Source organism: Glandiceps talaboti, chromosome 16, assembly GCF_964340395.1.
Source record: "Glandiceps talaboti chromosome 16, keGlaTala1.1, whole genome shotgun sequence".
NCBI classification, from domain to species: domain Eukaryota; kingdom Metazoa; phylum Hemichordata; class Enteropneusta; family Spengelidae; genus Glandiceps; species Glandiceps talaboti.
In genome coordinates, this window is record NC_135564.1 from 20737148 (window position 1) to 20757621 (window position 20474).

Below are 20474 nucleotides of genomic sequence, written 5' to 3' on the forward strand. Positions count from 1 at the left end.
TCGTGACCTAAGGGTCGTCATTGCGCGTCAAGCAACACATAGTGACAAGGGGCCCATAATTTCCTTGGCTGAATGAAGAAAAATATTTGGGAATAAGATCATATTATCATAGTTTTAGCTGAAAATATGGTAATGTAAAGATGAGTTACTGCTACCAGTATTCAATGTAGTATTTGTAATGTAAGACTTTTAATTAGTATTTGAAGCTATGGCATTACTGGACAACTTTCACTGTTTGAATATTTGGTGCAGCTAGTTGTAATTTCCCACCTGACTGTCCGGCTATCTTTCTTTGCGCAATACCAGTGCCCATGCTCTGTTGCCGTGGATACCGACTGGCTGTTGCATGACCCAAGGTTTGCTGGAATATGAAAGAAAGATATAGTGAACTGATTGTAGAAGAAATACTGATTAGTGAACTTTCAGCTAGGGATTACGGATTACTATTAAGGTGAGATTTAACCTGTTCACTGCACTGTTTAGTACATCATTAGCTGGTTGTACCTCCTAGCCCTTGTAACAACAGCTTGTCTTGAGATCATTCTAACAGCTAGTTATTACGAATGGAAAATGTTTGTCTAATAGCCTGGTGGATTACAGCATGCAGTGTCTACAATGACAACTAGTCAGATAGACTGTCGACAGTCGCTCGCGCCTTTATTCCTACGGTTTATCTAAAGTTAAGTCGTCGCCGCACTCCGATCCGGCACAACACTACTATAATCGCATACTGATATCGAGGGCTGAAGGCCACAACTTAAGTTTAGATAAAATGTAGGAAAAAAAGGCACAAGCGACTGTCGACAGTCTACTAGTCAGACAGTCATTATTGAAATGAGTTATTATGTAAATGTACATAATCTGAGATGATCACATGATTAGCATATAGTTAATGTAGTACATGTACATAATCTGAGATGTAAATTATTATGTAAATGTACATAATCTGAGATGATCACATGATTAGAATAGTTTATGTAGTGGCATGTGATCATTTACATGTAAATGTGTCAAATTAACATTATACCATTCTGTGATAAAGGCAGCCTTACTTAATTCTATTTAATCTCATGATTCCACTTACCCACAATTTCTTCATTTTGGAGAAATTAAAAAAATTAAAAACCCTTCACGGAAAAAAACCCACAACGTCACTAATTGTCAGGTGGTAACCTCACAAGTGCATATATATGAGTGAAAATAATCATTTATTACTGGAATTTAGGAAGTCAAAAAACCCACAATTCTAAGTTCCTTTCAGACTTTACCTGTCATTTTAAGTCATTCAGATTGTTAACGTATGATTATGAAGTGAAACTATCACCAACATGTACATAATTTAAATACTTACTTTTTTAAAACTTTTTTTTTTATATAACTGACTGACCCATCATTTCTAAGGTGTTACAATGGATTATCTCAACAACATAGTGAACAGGTTGGGTTAGATTAAGTATAGAAATAGGATGATACTACCAAGAATATACTCATAGAATGATTTGCTATAATCCTGGTTAAAGGCCCATGGACCAATACCAGGCTCTTGCATAAGTATTATGTTACAGTGAAGCCATAAGGATTACCATGATAGGTTTATTATTTTGTTCTAGACCAACTATTTCCATACAACTCTACCAGACGACAGTTTTTCACACGTCCTACAATTTTAATCCATATCTGAACTGGGTTGTCATGTCTTTACAAGTGCATTAAAGAAAGTCCTGAGTTTCCGGCTCTGGGTTTTGTAGGGTTAGTAAATGGTACCATAAGTGTACACAATGTAATCCCAGCTTACAGATTACTGTATTAACATTTCAAATCATTTACAGGAATTGACAAGTTACTCATGAACTACAGTTATCTTTGTACAGGCCTTAGATGCAAAGTAGTCCTGGGTCCAAAGTAGAGTTTTCCAACTTTAGTTTGAGCACTATTGACATAGGAGCTTTATTTGGCCATTAATGGAGGAACTAATGATAAGCATGTTGTTGTTAAATTGTCTGAGTTTTATACAACTGCCCTACAGTGAACTGTTAACAACATGAAATTTTAACAAATGAATTGGATTAATAAAACTTGGCTCAGCAGGTTTGTATTACACACCATGGTTTGACAACATCAATTTTATGGCATCTTTATGTGGACATGAAATGCCAGGAGAACTGGAAATTTGTTTGTGAATGTGAACTATTATGTAAAGGGGGTCCACAAAACTAGTCTTATCAAATGATGGAATGTAATACAAGCCTCTGCTGTTCCAACCAGCTGTCCAAAGTATTATTAATCCAATTCAGTTATTTTGCAACAGGTTCCATTCATCCATGGTCTGATGTCAGCAGTTGTATAATTTGGTCTAATCCTAAGATAAGACAGGGTGGATTCAGTGAACTACTTCTTAGTGGTGTGGTAAACTCATGTTCAATGTTCCATACTGTAGTCTGGATGCCAACGTGGTGTCTACCCCCCCCCCCCCCCCCCCCCCCACACACACACACATCTGGATGATTCAATGAAAACTATCCATATTGGGATCTAAAACAAAGTTAAAACTCACAGCAGCACCCTCTTCAACACGAATCAGAAATCTTACCTCAGTTACTGGATGATGTCTTTCTACAAGCACTGAACTCATAGGGGGCGCTAGACCAACCCCACTTAGTGATGCCTGTCCTGTTCTCATAGTCTCTGGTCTTGCAGTCACTTTAGCTGTTATAGTCTTAAGTGCCTTTTGAGATGTTGTAGTCCTTGTAGATGCCTACATAGAAATAAACAGACAAAATGCGTCAACATATACAAATAACGACAAAATATGTAAACACAGTTGATGCTATGCGAAGAAATTATGATTTTTTGTAAAATGGAATCAACATTTTGACTTTAACCATGAACCATAATATTTACAATAAACAGTCACTTCTACAGTAATCACTGTGACATTTACAGTAGACATTTTATAAAATTTAAATATTTGGACAAAATGAAATTTTAGATTTCTATCAATCTTCCCTGACCTTTTTCAAATATTGGACTGTCCTGGCCAACACTACACTAAGTGTTTAAAGTGTACATGCAAAGGTACATACTTTTTTTCGTAATTATGTTTATTTTGCCTTAAAAATAAAGGAAATCGGGTTTGTAATAGTACAATATAATTCTAAGACGAGAAACTGCGCGAAAAATGAGGCACTCTTGGCTCAGCCACAGAGCACCTTCAGGTAAGTACCTCTCATTTGCATATGGATAGGACAGGATTTGGAACTTTATGACGTCACTTCGGGAACACAAATGCATTCGTCAGTGTATCTTTACATGTAAAGCCATTATGGTCGAACCAGAAGGTCAACTTCAAAACCCGTTTTCGCCAGAACCCGACGTTGAATATTGATCAGATTCCTCAAGCGTAGAGCAATACACTCCAGCATTAACATCTGATGGTGTGATTTAGCCAAATTCATTCGAACCGACCGCTAGCAGTAACGATAGTTCCTCTGGTAGTGAATGAGTATGTCCTAGTGAAGCCGTGTTGTTTACATAAAGTGAATGCGTCCTTTGTTGACATAACTATTCAATGGGTGGAAAACAGCTCCTGCAGACAATGTAATCGAAACGAAAATTATGTAATATTTCCATACCCATCAAACATACAGAGAATGAGAATGGCTTCAAGAGTTCCCCATAATATTCTCTCATGTTGTTCAAATGTAGCGTGTCGTAACAGTACATTCAATCTATGACCATTCAAAATCTTTGCAAAAGTAGACCCACAAATTCGTTAGAGCAGAACGTTTTGTTGGATAACCGTCCCTCTTGAAAACTATGTGTACACGTACTTTATTTCATTTTTTACTGCGTTCATTACCATCCACACAGTGACATGAAGTGGTTTCATCTTCTTTCAAAGCACAGCCCATGTTCACTGAAGCCGGCCGTACTGTGGTGTATTGTGTATTGTCTCCGACCATTTTTGTTGAAATCAAAACATACAATCGGACTACGCATTGTTTAAAAACAAATCATAATGCTATCGTAATGAAAATATTTTATGAAGCTAACTTGCTTTCCTGAAAACATCATTTCAAATTATTTTATTTGTCTTCCTTTTTTCGCTTTGATCATGGCATGGAAGTACTTCCATGATCATGGCTACACCGGTGGCGTGGAGAACCCTGCCCCGGTAACATTTACCGACTTTCACTGTATGGCGTCACTGTCCAGTTTTTACGTGATTTTAACTGCCTTCACCCATTATTACCTGCTCAGTTATATCACTCGGAAATGTGTGTAGGGTGATGTTTCACTGCGGGTGCTGCCGACAAAACACCAAGGAACCATTGTTGTCGGAAGACTAACCTGGTACACCACAATATGTACAGTTACAGTATATGGCAAGCGTAATTAGTAATTCATAAGTAAACATTACACAAAGGCTTAGAAGGCTTTTGTAACACGTGGGACCTCAACATTTTTCGTGAGCTGGTTGCGGTGCCGAAGTTAGTCGAAGCACAGGGGATTAAGGGGGCAAGTATTTTTGCGACTTTCTTGCCAATGCGCGCAATATTTAGAGGTATGAATGCAATTTCATTTATTTTTATGGCAAAATAAACATAATTACGAAAAAAAGTATGTACCTTTGCATGTACACTTTAATGGCGGTAGCAATAGGACCTTTACCTGTGTGAATTTATGTTATTTCATAACTTGAATGTTTAAACAATCTAAAGACATTGGTTCCATTCATTTTTACGTATCAGTACTGAGTTAGCATTGATCTGGACTTTGGTGGAAGTGACACATGAGACTTGCAAGGCAATTTCTGCTTCTATTGTTATGGTAATTGTAAGGTCTGTTACAGTCATAGCAGGGATCACCAAGGGCACAAAATGGCCTACGTACTTGTACTTTAAGTTCTGTTTCCATACTTTTTATGCTCTGTAACACTAGTAACACTAGAATAAAGTCAATTTTTGTTCATAAATTTGCAATCTTTAGGTATTCAAAAACAGTTTGTATGAAAACAAGAATTCCCATATTTCACGGTGAGAGAAAAATTATGTGAAAACAAGACCTCTGTGGCAAAGCAGTGTATGGTAGATTGAATTTCCTTTCATTTGCATAGATTACCCACAATGCCATGTTGTATGTTTAACATTGTCAATGAAAGTCTCATATGTCCTTTCCATCTAAGTTTGGATCAATGCTAGGGCTGTGAGATAGTCTAATAATTTTTCAACATAAAACTTACAGTTCTTCTAGTTGTACCACTGACTGTCTGTGTAACTGTTCCAGTAGTTACTGCTTCTTGACTTGTAATTGTTCGACAACTGTCTGACATGGTTTGTGGTGGTGGACGTTGGTCATAACTACCTGCTGGTGGTGGTACACCTTGTAAATCATCTACAACATGGTGATTCTGGTCTCCAGACACTGAACCTACATTCACAAAATATAAGATAAGATAATACTTTATGGAGTCCCAATATTAAAGAGAAATTTAAATGCCTGCCACAAAACAGATATCAAAACAAACGGACTCAAGAAATAATAAACTCAAAAACAAATACAATAATATACAATAAAATATGCAGTAAAATATGAAAAATAATACATCAACAGTAAAATAATTGTAAAACACAATGACTTCAAAATAAAATGTACAGTTTCACTTAAAAGCGTGTAAGAAAAGAAACCAAACAATGTTAAAAGACTCATGTTGTTCTGTTAAAAAGTGTTATAGCTTGGGGAATAAAAACAGTTGGTATAACGGTTAGTGTGAGCAGCCTGCAACCTCAGCCTACCACTTCTGTTAATTCATAAATTAATTATAATTATCAATAATAATGATATTTGTTTGTAGTTTTGTCCTATGTAGTACATAGTACTTAAGTAGAGAGTTAGATTATTTGTATGTTGTAGTATTTACTGGTAATTTACAGGTAAAAACAACATATCACATTACTTGCAGTGTTTCAGATATGTCTATTTCACTTTCAGGTATTTGTAAGGTTTCTGGTGGTGAAGAAGATCAACTGAGGCTGAAAGAGGAGGTAATTATTTTCTACCTCATAACGTTAGAATCCAATGGAATGAAAATATTATTTATGTCATTCCCTACTTCTAACTACAGTGTATGCCAATTCTATCTTTCAAGGTGTGTTTTTGGGTTCCTTATGTCTGATTCTTAAGCTCTTTCTATGCATATTTTACAATTTGTTTGAACTTTTTATATCATTTTTCAATACACAGGTAGTTTTGTTGGGTATTTAACTTGCCTAGGCTCTTTGTCAAAGCATTATTATCCAAAACATTGACTATACTGATTAGTAACTAAGGACTTGTTACATTTACACTCCTACATCACATTACTTGACATGAACCTAATTCTTTTGAGTATTTACAGATATATATGTACACAGAAATGTTAATATTACAAAGATATAGACAGAAATGTTGATAATGAAAATCTCGGATTTATCTAAGTTTCTCAGTACTTAACAAAGGTATGCCAGGAATGTTTTGTGACAAACTGTTTTTCAGTGCCCCCACTTATCACATGTTCTAATCTGCAACCCAAACGACTTCTCTATGTAGCACAGGGATAAAGACTGAATGTATGGCTGTGTGGTGTTGGTAGCACAGGGGTAAAGACTAAATGTATGGCTGTGTCATGTTGGTGGTACTGTGTTTGACTGAATGTATGGATGTGTGGTGTTGGTAGCACAGGGATAAAGACTGAATGTATGGCTGTGTGGTGTTGGTAGCACTGGGGTAAAGACTGAATGTATGGCTGTGTGGTGTGGTGGTACTGTGTTTGACTGAATGTATGGCTGTGTGGTGTTGGTAGCACTGGGGTAAAGACTGAATGTATGGCCGTGTGGTGTTGGTAGCACAGGGGTAAAGACTGAATGTATGGCCGTGTGGTGTTGGTAGCACAGGGGTAAAGACTGAATGTATGGCTGTGTCGTGTTGGTAGCACAGGGGTAAAGACTGAATGTATGGCTGTGTCGTGTTGGTGGTACAATGTTTGACTGAATGTATGGATGTGTGGTGTTGGTGGTACTGTGTTTGAGCAAGGTATAGACAATTTTTTACACACTGAAGAACAAGTGCACAACTAAAGTTGTAGTCATGCCTTGGCAGGACTCAACATACTGGCTTGACAAATGACATTGTAAAGCCAGATAGCCAAGTCCATGCACACAGTACTAAATACAGAGATGATGTTATTATAAAGACTTTGTAACTGATTAGCTATGTATGTCTACCTTATTGACCAAATACAGCATAAAGGTATTTATGAAGACTTTTTTTCTTCTTATCTGTCATTTATTTGAACAATTGCATTTTGTGCATACAATGTAATATGGGCATAATTTCCAAGGCCAAGTATCTTGAAATGAATTCTGGGAGATATGAGACTACCATTAGGCAGAGCTATTAGGCTTACCATCAGGGTCACGGAACATAGACATAGCTTCCAAGTTGAGGGCGCACACTCCTCTCATAAAGGCTTTCTTCATGGTCTCCTCATAGTGTTCTCGTTCAGCATGTAGTTTCTGTACTTCATTCCTGGATGACTCTAAGGCTTCATTCAACTGTGTCATAAAGAAATTACGGTAACTGTATGTTGTCAAACAAATATATAGTAACCACGATAGAACTTTCCTGGGTACATGTACATGTATTACAGGGGCACTTAGTCCTCTCGCAATTTCTCTGCTTCTTCTGCATATTCTTGTTATTTTTGTGTGAGGAAATGATTTTCTGATGACAATACAATATGTACCTGGTAAAAGCTGAGTATATTTTTTGAAAATCATTAGAAATTTATTATAAAAAACGTCTGTGTTTGTACTTACCGATGCTATTTTAGTTTCATAATCATTGGTTAGTGTCATACACACTTCTTGGGCCTTGCCTTGACAAGCCTTCTCTACTCTCTGCCTCCACTTAGCTTCAATAATACTATGCCATCCAGTCCATACTTTAGACATTATCTTATGTTGATGGTGTTTACGAGCCAAACAACTCGCAAATGCCTGATTAAAGTAAAACAAGAAAGAAGATAGTACTGGCTATTAAAAAAGTCAGTCATATAAATGAATTTTACATATGTGAAAGGAGATAGGTATAGCTGTACCTGAAACAAACTTCCACCTAGTATTACTGTTACTGCAGGAACCATCCAAACTTTTGAAAGAAGACTGACATTCACTGAGAGGTAAAGGATATCAAGTACAACCCAGAAACTGATACTTCATATTAGGATTATTGTGTGTTCGTGCCCAACCTGGAATCTATTCAGATGTGACATTGCGAGGGACAGGAGGGCCTATCTGTCAGAATGGAGCTATGTAACTGTGTACTTGGAAGTTGGAGGTACATTGTACAGGACAACATGTTGAAGTAAGGACAAATAATTCAAAATATTTCAGTGAACCGAACAGTGGGACTATCTTTGTATTTGTTTAGAGATTGGTGTACAACCATTGACAACTCTTTCTTTATAGATTAAACAAATAAATCTATACACTAAATTAAAATGCATTTTTATAATACTAATATTAGACTAAGTACATAAAGAATTCTTCTTAACCAGCTCTCTGTAGAGTAGTGGTTAGCGCACAGGATTAGCAGTTGGGAGGTCATGGGTTCGAATCCCACTGGACACAGGGGATTTTTCTATGACTGACCCAAACCCAGAGTGAGTGTTACTCGATGGGTATAGGCTGTATCACTCAGCCTTGTCTTACTCACAAGATGAGTGCAAATTTGGGGGGACTCCTGGAGTAATGACTCGAAAAGTCGGGGATGATTACTCACCTGGAGCCCACAGGTGCTATGTTTGCCGAGCTTGGGTGACTCTGGGATAGCCTGTGGACTGTCTGGGAAAGCATTGACAGTTCCACAGCAACGTGATATGGAGCATGCAAGATAGTCCTGTCACATAGTCCCAAACCTGAATGGATCTCTGTAGCATTTGTGTGTTTATGTCTACATTACAGAAAATTGCTGGGAGCAATTCCCAGCACAAGATTTAAATATAACATTAAAAAAAAAGAAAGAAAAAAAAAAGAATTCTTCTTATTACCTCTCTTCTGTCATCACAGTGTCGTAGTTTCCAAGCGTTAAACTTCTTTAACATTTCAAATCTTTCTCGTTGTTTCTGCAGTGCGTGTGTCAGGTTGGATATGACTTGGTCTTTTTTCTCAATCGACTGTTCATACGTATGCAGCAATTCCTTGAGGTTTTCAATCTCATTGTGAAGTTGATGTACTTCCTTAGCATGCCTGTAACAACACAGATATAAATGACATTGTGAAGTTGGTACACTTCCTTAGCATGCCTGTAACAACACAGATATAAATGACATTGCAAAGTTGGTGTACTTCCTTAGCATGCCTGTAACAACACAGATATAAATGACATTGCAAAGTTGGTATACTTCCTTAGCATGCCTGTAACAACACAGATATAAATGACATTGCAAAGTTGGTGTACTTCCTTAGCATGCCTGTAACAACACAGATATAAATGACATTGCAAAGTTGATGTACTTCCTTAGCATGCCTGTAACAACACAGATATAAATGACATTGCAAAGTTGATGTACTTCCTTAGCATGCCTGTAACAACACAGATATAAATGACATTGCAAAGTTGATGTACTTCCTTAGCATGCCTGTAACAACACAGATATAAATGACATTGCAAAGTTGGTGTACTTCCTTAGTATGCATGCAATGACACACTGACAGATGACATTGTGAAGTTGGTTTGAATAGCATCTATAGGGGTTTTACATTTGTGGACTTTCATTTAGGACCAGGCTATGGCCAGGCCTGAGCAAAGGATTCAAAAAATAAGTGTGAATATTTGGTCTGGGTCAGGCTTGGACAAGATTCATCCTGAAGCGACGAGTGTTTAGAGTCAGATCCGGCAAAGTTACCAGAGGGAATATGTCTGGTTGGGCCTGGTCCTAGATGATGCCCTCAATGGTGACCTACATGTACATGTTTAAGTTACAACATGCAACCTACATTGTATTCTATTAGTTCAATGTAGTTCAGCTTGTGATTGTGTATATGCCATGATAGGGTGACTAGGTTCTAGCTTGTAAACTATTATAGATACAATCAACTTCTAATTGATATACACAATATCTAACTATTGGTATTTGAATTTTCAGTGAATATATTTTTGATTGCCTGATCTAAAAAATAATACGGTATAGTTGCAACTACTGTAGTCTCAGTTACCCAGACTCTCACCACTGAGGGCTCTTCTACAAGGCCACCCAGACAAGAGTCTGGGGAAACCATGTTTCAACTATCCTGCACAGGAGGTCACACAGTACATTTCTTCCAAGTCATAAAAAAATAGGCTTACAAGGCCTGTTTGTTGTAATTCAAATGTATCACTCGCTTGAGAAGTGATAACTTGTCGCGAGAGTACATGAATCATTTAGCAAGCAATGCTGGACATGAAGTGTTCCCCAGCATGCACTGCTCTAGAAAGTACTTCCTGCGCGGGCGAGTTTGAATCTCGTTTCCCCAGACTCTCGCTTTGGGGAGGTCTTGTAGGCTGAGCCCTCAGCAGCAGGAGTCTGGGTAACAGAGACTACATGTACAACTAGTGTAGCTTTAAAGTCTATAAATCCATGAACTCCTGACAGGACGTCTACAGGTAAATCTACTTATAAATTGAGTTGTCAAGATACCAATAGTGTAAAAATCAGGGCCATACATTACCTCTCTTTCTCTTTGTGTAGTTGTTGTCGATGTCTCTCAACCAGAGATATCTTAGTCTGTGTGAATTCAGCCTGAAAACAAACAACAATTAAACTTTAAAAGAACGCAATCTTCAAATGAAAATTCATCTGTGTTTGGTAATCATATCATCGAATTGTCCCAAAGACAAACTTGAACAAACACCTTGTAATAAATAAACAACATTATCATTGATAACAATGATAACATTAATACAAGGTGAACAATAACACTATTTCAATTGTTTTAATCTAAATCTTTGTACCAGAAATTTTCAATACAAAGTTTTGCTTATTTTGCTGAGAATGAAAAACATTTTTAAAAAACTTACCAGTACACTCCTTTTGAGATCAAGACACCAATTATCTAATTGTCCCTCCATTCTAGCAATGTCGCCATCTAGAGTCGGCGATTCTATTGTTGTGACTGTAGATTCTTCGGCAGAACTTTCTGGAGTTTCTGGACTGTCTGGAATTCTCTCATCATTAGGGTATGAAGTCAATGGTGTCATGTAGGCTGGGATAGAAAGCAAATAAATGTCAAGAGAAAATTAAAAATCTGTAAATATTAGTTATCTGACGATGGTGAAATGATGTATATGTAATGTTATTTTCAGACACTTTTAAAAATCAAAGTGAGCAAGCTACATGTATGATGGTATTTTTACTATTAATTGATATCATCTCTTTTCTCATTTGTCACACCACAGAGGGCCATTGCAAAAAACACTGTTGAGACTAATAAGAAATATGTGCCATTATGCAAAAATGGTAATACATATACAAACTAGTGATATTGGGTATCATACGCTAATAGTAATATCCAGGAATTCAAAGAATTTCAAAATAGCTAAGAGCGGGTGTATTTAATTCTGTTTCTCATTGTGAAATTTTCAAAATGATGGGTCAGTTGGTCAAAAATAAACAAATAAGTGACAAAAAAGTAAGTGTATGTGAATGTGTTGGTGATATTTTCAATTCATAATTATATTTTAACAGTCCGAGTGACTTAGAAATGACAATTAAAGTCAGAAGGAAACTTTTGAACCATTTTTTAAATTAAAGTTTCAAAATTTCAGCAATACATGATCATTTTCACTCAGATATTCACTTGTGGGGTTGGTGCCATTGTGATTTTTAAATCCTGCCATAGAGGGCATCATTTAAAAAACTATTTCACCAGATTGAAGAAATATAGGAGAAAGACAGAATAAAATACAGCCACCCTTAGCTGGAAATAGATATTTCATTACATGTAGTAATACCAAAGGAGATGATTGACAGCCATTTATTTTGGAATGCTTTACTTATTAAATAACAATGAATAAACACAAAAGCTGAACAATAACAGGAATAAGTACGCTATGAATTTATGTAACACATACTGACTTCATATCAAGTATGACATAAAGAAAATGTACTTTATGTATTAATTTCTTGTATATAAATATACACACATTAATTCTTAACTTCACCAATAAATAAACAATAACATAATGTTATTAGTAATCAAAATTAGAAGTTTGCTATGTTAAAAACTAACGCCATGCATAAACTTTATTGTATTTCATGCCACTGACCACTGGCATTCAAATTAGTGGTAACAACTAAAACTAATACTTATATTGAGACAAATTAATAACAATTTAGGAAATATAATTAATTACGTTATTTCTAAACAATATGTATATTGTTTTAGAACTCACAAAATCTGACATTGTGCTGATTAGGTTGTCTGTCTACCGGTGCTGGTCTTCTAAGTACGCCTAGAGTTAGAAAACCATAATTCCTTTGTTTTGGTTTGCCATATGTAAATTATTAATGTCTCGGCACCTTCATCTACTAACACTGCCACCTAGTGGTCATCTGTATCTAGAGAATAGCCATTCTGAAGATGATCGTTGTTCATGCCGAAATGAAATATATAATACCGTTACCATGGTTAATCATACTACTTGTGTAAAATAACTTGTGCAGCTCATGTGACTGACTAAGTCTGCACAAACTGCAGGTTCATTTTATATACAGTGGACTCTTTGGTGCAAATAATAATTTTTTTTCGAACAGCTGTACATTGTCAAAACACTGTTAACTCATAGAAAGCTATGCAGCAGTCAGAGTAAAACTGAGTGTGAAGGACCAACAATGTGACATGATATGTCTGAGTTTGTATTCATTACATACCTGGAGCTAATCTCCTTGGTGTTTCTTCAATTGATTCTAAATCTTTTGATGTCAACATGGTATCCACTTTGGCTGCTGGCTCCTCTGTACTATCAGTTACTATGGAGATAGGATGAAATCACATTCAGACAAACTGTTTTCATGATATTTGTGTATGTAATGATAGGGAAGCTGTCAGTAGTGCTACTTCAGTTTGCTCAATCAAAACTGTCAACTGTGTATTTGGATAGACACCAGATAGATACAGGGATGTAGATAATGGCCGATAGCCTGTCAAAAAACCGGCTACTCTGCAATGTTTTGCTGGCTAGTTTTTTAAACCTGTTTAAAGATTCTTTGTTTCTACCACTATACTTCCATTGATGGACAGATTCATTGGTTTTGTTCAAAGATATTACTACCTACTTTTCACATTTAGTTGGCTACATCTCTGACACCATATGTCATGTCAAGTTTCCAACTAAGTTGGCAAAGACATTTTCATCACAGATTTACACAGTGTCACTTAATTGCCATCTAGCATGGGGTGAATTTTGGTGGAAGGGTGGAATTGTTAACTTACCTGATGAATCTTGGAAAATCAGCTGATCTTTCTGTTCCTGGAAAGCCCTAGTAGCTTCAGTCAAAGTCTGGGGTAATTGACCTGGGTAAAAACTTGGTGTAACAACAGCATACTTCAATAGTTGCTGATATTCATCTTGTAGTGCTGATGAGACAGAACTGCCAGGAGAATCCTCTGGTAATATTGGAACACTGTCTTCTTCAGTACTTGACATGTTTAAAAATGAACACTTGTTTGAAGATGTTTGAGGTTGATGAGACACTTCTATAAATTTAAAAGGTTAAATGACAGTTAGGATAGGAGATAAGCATGTACATGTATCATGATTGCATATATTTTGATTTGATTAGATGCTGTAATTCTTTCTGCTTCTACAACATCTACAAACAGTAATAACTATGACCTGTGGTGTATGGTTGAAATAACCTGGATGTATTGTGTTAAATATTTGTCCACTAATTGTGAGCACCTGGAGCTCTCTGGAGAACAGGTGCATTATAAATACAATATGTACATACATGTATCCCTGGTTAGAAATGTGGGACCAGAGACAAAACACACGAAAGCATCAAGAAGTACATGTGTACAGCTGCTGGACCACAGTCCCCCGGTCAATACAAATGATGGGCTTTTAATTTGAAATTTACATGCAAGTACGGACCCTTTGGCCTTAGCCATAAGTCATTATGAACACATGCTGAAATACACAAAGCAAGTTACAACCCAGACCGACACCACTGTATAGGTTCATAAATGCATGATCACCAATGTAAAATGTAACTTCAGTCTGCATCAGGTATTCATAACACCATGGATGTATTAGCAGAGACATCCATGATAACACTAAGTGAGTATGATCTTCTGTAAGAGTACAAGAGAATTCAACCAGCTGCAAACTACATGTATGTCAGTACAACTTTACCAACTGTATTACCTGAATGCTATAATAATGTAACAATCTGAAGTATCACAAACCTATATTAGTTATATCAAGTGCACATCTAATGATTATCGGATACTTTTGGTGGAACTGTATTTCCAAGACCACATAAACCTTCTTGACCTGCATCTTGTCTATGTATGTATGTATTTGTTTCTATCTCCATGGTTTTAGTCTACATGTAGTTCCTGATGGACCGTATTCCTTACTACATTATTTTCATAACGTAGTAAGGAATACAGTGTCAGGAACTAGACTGCCATGGTTTAAGCATACTGCTAAGTGTACTAAAGTATAATTCCTCCAAGATGTAACATTCTAAGTGTACATTCAAATCTGATACCACCAATTCACTACATAAAAGAAACACTAATACCGTATCAATACTTTCCCTTCAAAACTTTGTTCGTTCAATCATGTTTGTGATATATGTATACTGAACTAATGTACCATATCATCTAGTTTTCATTACTGGCCAACTTCTCTTGATACCCATTAGTCCTGCTTGCATACGGAGTAAGGTGTTGTGCGAACGCGTGCATCGTCTGCAAGCAGGACTAGACACATGAGACACCCATGATACATGTTGTATGTACAACACGACATATTCCAAACAGTATAGTTCTGCTTGCAGACGGTGCACGCGTTTCGCTTCAAACCTTACTCTGTATGCAAGCAGTACTATTATGTGTAAAATTTGAGTTACCTTTTGAAATATCAGAGTGGTTGTATCCTGTTGAAAGCCGATCAAAGTTTTGACGATTTAAAGTTTCAACGGACATTAATGTTTATGCAAGTCTCAGCTTGTTATACGTCGCATGGCGTACGTACAGTGATAGTAATTTGTACAAACATGTCAACTTTCAAACGTTATCATGTACACATCGATTTTACCTACTAACGTAAAAGTGAACAGAGTGAAAATGATTAACCATAACTTGTTCTCCGTGGTCACGATAAGTATACAAATTTTGTGATAGTCCTGCATGTACAACGGTAAAAATTATTTTAAAATTAAATAGACCTACCGATGTCGCTTTGCGATGTAAACAAGATCAGCAAATGGCGAATGCAAATTTCAAAATGGCCGCAATCCACATCAGAAGTAAAACCAGTTTTGATTGGTCAAAGTTTATTATGCCATTTTTGATTGGACAAAAGTGTAATCTCGTAATCTCCTAGACGAGATTGGAAACGAGATTTCCTCAATGGAAGTTACTTCCTTGTTTAGTAAAATATGTAGCAGTAGACCGGACGGATGTCGAAGTGCTCGGAGGGGAGTAGCGCTGGCTGTTGAAGTTTAAAGAAAATCCCCTTTGAAATCTACGCCGGAAACGTGAAAAGAAGTGACTAAAATGTCACGCTTCGTGGACAACTTCTGGGTAAGTGCGACAAGTGTCTATATTCACGTCTTCTTCGATAATTCGACGTCGATGTCCGGACGTCCCACTCCTTTGCTTTTACGTTCGATTTGTCAAATTATTATTATTCAGGAACTTATATTGGACAAATGTCAAAGGATGCTGTGGCCATTTATCCCATATCCCACTCTTTAATTGTGTGTATGTTGAATTTTGTACCACTTAGGTAAAAGGAAAGACGTTATTTTGACGTCCAACTTCAAGCTTAATGAGTTCAGAGCTCAAACGTCCGAGTTTAAATTTCAGTGTGGGGACACTGGCAGGCAATCAAAAAAAGGTCAAAGAGCGAGCTAGCTCGATTGTCTAGTGGCGCGCATAGTGCACCCACCCACCTACTCCCGTACTAGCCTTAACTGTGTCATTGTCACGACTTCTTACACATCATACATGATAGTGATAACTGATGTCTATTTGATGGTATGCGGAAGTGTCTGCAGAAAAAAAATCCAAAGTATTTCAACACAATTGTTGCATGAATTACGTAACTTTTGCTCAAAATTAACTACTGCTAGTTCCTGGAGAGAGATGCCAAATGCAATCAATGTTACTAGTACGTGAACCATGCAAAAATGGTCTATTATTATACATGTTACTACGTGCGTTTACAACAAATTAGTGCACTATCTAGCTTTGCCATCAGTGTTTCACAAAGTACAATATACAGCGTACTGTACAGCTTTGAAGTTGATTAACTAATACATTAGTCAGGTGTATGTATTAATTACCCTCTAATATATACTGAAGTGATGGCAAAAAAGGGTATGTGCTAAAAACTTGAAAATTTGAAATCACATTATCACTGCACCATCCAGCACACATTGTGCAGATGAGGTAGACCCTCTCCCACCTCTCCCACAACTTGATTAAAAAGACCCAGACACTCTACCACCTCCCCACCAACTTGATTAAAAAGACCCAGACCCTCTCCCACCTCCCCCACCAACTGGACCCTCTCCCACCTCCCCCACCAACTGGACCCTCTCCCACCTCCCCCACCAACTGGACCCTCTCCCACCTCCCCCACCAACTGGACCCTCTCCCACCTCCCCCACCAACTTGATTAAAAAGACCCAGACACTCTACCACCTCCCCACCAACTTGATTAAAAAGACCCAGACACTCTACCACCTCCCCCACCAACTTGATTAAAAAGACCCAGACACTCTACCACCTCCCCACCAACTTGATTAAAAAGACCCAGACACTCTACCACCTCCCCCACCAACTTGATTAAAAAGACCCAGACACTCTACCACCTCCCCACCAACTTGATTAAAAAGACCCAGACACTCTACCACCTCCCCACCAACTTGATTAAAAAGACCCAGACACTCTACCACCTCCCCACCAACTTGATTAAAAAGACCCAGGCACTCTCCCACCTCCCCCACCAACTGGACCCTCTCCCACCTCCCCCACCAACTGGACCCTCTCCCACCTCCCCCACCAACTTGATTAAAAAGACCCAGACCCTCTCCCACCTCCCCCACCAACTGGACCCTCTCCCACCTCCCCCACCAACTGGACCCTCTCCCACCTCCCCCACCAACTGGACCCTCTCCCACCTCCCCCACCAACTGGACCCTCTCCCACCTCCCCCACCAACTTGATTAAAAAGACCCAGACCCTCTCCCACCTCCCCACCAACTTGATTAAAAAGACCCAGACCCTCTCCCACCAACTTGATTAAAAAGACCCAGACCCTCTCCCACCAACTTGATTAAAAAGACCCAGGCACTCTCCCACCTCCCCCACCAACTGGACCCTCTCCCACCTCCCCACCAACTGGACCCTCTCCCACCTCCCCCACCAACTTGATTAAAAAGACCCAGGCACTCTCCCACCTCCCCCACCAACTGGACCCTCTCCCACCTCCCCCACCAACTGGACCCTCTCCCACCTCCCCCACCAACTTGATTAAAAAGACCAAGACACTCTACCAAATTCCCAAAATTAATGTTTTCTAAGAAAAAGAAATGCAGGAGACTATGAGACAAGGCTGGCAAGGTCATTGAGATCAGTGTTTTATTGAACAAACCATTCACTCACTGTACATATGCACTAAATTGAGTCATGACATCATACAGCCATTTCTATACCTAATTATTTCAGAAAACAATTGTTTTGGCCACTTTCAATACTGTTTAATATACATGTAAGTACACATGCCCACACATGGCAAGAGTTGTTTTTCAATGTACTAAAAACAAATTTAAATTATTATGACCTGATACTTGACAGGAAAAGATAACATTTGAAATGTAGTTATAAGACAAGAAAGCTAAAAATGTCTCCAAATGTTTAAAAAAGAATATTGCATTGGTGCAGTTATTGTATGTGGTCACATGTTAGAAGGTTACACAATGGTATCGATTTAGGCTAAAGTGACAATTTTCAGGCATAAAGGGGAGGTCTGGTTGTTCTAAAAATATGTGTGATCATGGAGGTAGAAACATAATAGTCCTTCCTACTTCTATGATTTGATATTTTTTAGATCTACACGCACAGACAATTTCTGATGGTACATTGCACAAATATTTGTTCAATTTCTAAATGTATACATGGAGTTGCAAATTCTCTTGCCACTTCTCTAAAATTTTCAATTAGTGGTTGTCATAATATTCTACATACAGTTTTCAATTAGTGGTTGTCATATTATTCTACACACAGTTTCAGTTAGTGGTTATCATAATATTCTATATATACAGTTTTCAATTAGTGGTTGTCGTACTATTCTACACAGTTTCAGTTAGTGGTTATCATAATATTCTATATATACAGTTTTCAATTAGTGGTTGTCATACTATTCTACATACAGTTTTCAGTTAGTGGTTGTCAAAATATTCTACATACAGTTTTCAGTTAGTGGTTGTCAAAATATTCTACATACAGTTTTCAGTTAGTGGTTGTCAAAATATTCTACATACAGTTTTCAGTTAGTGGTTGTCAAAATATTCTACATACAGTTTTCATATTCAAATCATAAAATAGTCTATTTATAACAAATGTTACAATTCCTTCCTTCCTTAGGATAGGAAGTGACATGTTTGTTTCACAATAAGCTGTTGTAATTAGGATATGAATGATAACTTGCATTGTATTTTAATATTTTATATTTTTATAATGATATTATCATACATACATACATACATTTATATATATATATATATATATATATATATATATATATATATATATATATATATATATATATATATATATATATATATATATATATAGTAAATAGTATCAAACTCGTAGAATAGAGTGCTCGATGCTTGGGTAAGCAGGGCGGGAATAATCAAAGTAGGTTGGTTTGAACTTGAGGTGCTTGGTTGTAACTCCGAGTTTCACGCTCAATGCGTTCATCAGACAACGAGTTTCACGCTCAATGCGTTCATCAGACAACGTCTGATGAACGCATTGAGCGTGAAACTCGGAGTTGCAACCAAGCACCTCAAGTTCAAACCAACCTACTTTGATTATATATATATATATATATATATATATATATATATATATATATATATATATATATATATATATATATATATATATATATATATATATATATATATATATATATATATATACACATATATATATATATATATATATATATATATATATATATATATATATATATATATATATATATACATATATATATATATATGTATGTATGATTTATTTAAATGTCATGAAATTTCCACAAAACTTTCAACCCTACATTTATATATCATGAGGTATTGCAAAATCTAACATCCATATTGTTCAGATATATACATCTAAGTTGATGTTTACTAACATAGTCCAAAGAGCTGACTTACAATGTGACAATGTGATATTGAATAAACGTTCAAAAAATGTATATAAATATGCCTAGCAACAAGACCATGCCCAATAGCAACAGCCAAATGATACAAAAATGTATGCAAATGTATCTAACAATATGACCATGTCCATAGCAACAGCCAAATGATAGCATATATCATAAAGATAGCAACATGGTTGGATAGGCAACTGGATAGTCATTCAACAAATGATCACATATATATTGTTAGCATGGACTAGCATATGGATAAACATTTTTAAAAGCTGTACAGTTGTGCTACGTCATTATTAATATTTAGTGTATGGATTTGTGATTTTACTTTTAAATTGATTGAATAGTTGCTATAGCAACCATAACAGCTCTGACATGTCTAATAGTGGCATATATTGTGTAGAGATTGATGATTTAATCAATAATTTTGAAGTGTTTTTGATCAAACATAATGCCAGAATGATTGTTCATGGACACTGGATTCATACTAAAAAATGTTCTTGGAAGTGAAACCCAAATGAATTAATATAGCTTTATTTGTTGTCTGGTGAATGAGTCTATTATTTATGTTAGTTTTGTTTCTGATCATGATGTATCATTGATACTGGTAGATTATTCCATGTCAGTTGTCTTCTACCAAATGTACAGTCAGTACCAGCTAAAATTCATGAAGTGAAACATGTTTCATATCACCAAGCATTACATAATTTGAAACCAAGGAGATCATCTAATCTTTAGTAAAGGAGAAGTGTTCACACTAATATTTATATTTATAC

The 20474-nt window shown here is 36.7% G+C and overlaps 2 protein-coding genes across 3 annotated transcripts in view; one reads left to right on the forward strand and one right to left on the reverse strand.

Annotated features, from left to right (window-relative positions):
• Positions 1-214: 214 nt before the first annotated feature.
• LOC144447218 (centrosomal protein POC5-like) lies at positions 215-13725 on the reverse strand. Its single transcript, XM_078137120.1, has 10 exons — positions 13512-13725; positions 12950-13048; positions 11098-11282; positions 10749-10819; positions 9089-9287; positions 7857-8036; positions 7445-7592; positions 5243-5430; positions 2591-2755; positions 215-361 (listed from the first exon to the last, which is right to left on the reverse strand). Exons 1-10 carry the CDS (start codon positions 13723-13725, stop codon positions 215-217), a joined length of 1596 nt encoding a protein of 531 aa, XP_077993246.1.
• A 1971-nt stretch (positions 13726-15696) lies between these two features.
• The window catches only part of LOC144447525 (proline-serine-threonine phosphatase-interacting protein 2-like), a 41818-nt gene continuing 37040 nt past the window's right edge, over positions 15697-20474 (forward strand). Inside the window, exon 1 of one of the 2 annotated variants that reach the window (XM_078137571.1) lies at positions 15697-15833. In XM_078137571.1, the coding sequence (XP_077993697.1) occupies positions 15807-15833 (27 nt within the window). In that variant the 5' untranslated portion in view covers positions 15697-15806. Of the gene's footprint in view, positions 15838-20474 lie in introns of both variants that reach the window. The other variant, XM_078137572.1, reaches the window with a different exon arrangement.

Coding starts and splice junctions, on each gene's coding strand:
- LOC144447218 (XM_078137120.1), bottom strand. CDS start 13,725: ATGTCAAGTACTGAAGAAGACAGTGTTCCAATATTACCAGAGGATTCT. Junction 11,283..12,949: donor ACCAAGGAGATTAGCTCCAG/GTATGTAATGAA, acceptor TTTCTATCCCAG/CCTACATGACACCATTGACT. Junction 8,037..9,088: donor ACTGTGATGACAGAAGAGAG/GTAATAAGAAGA, acceptor TACTTTAATCAG/GCATTTGCGAGTTGTTTGGC.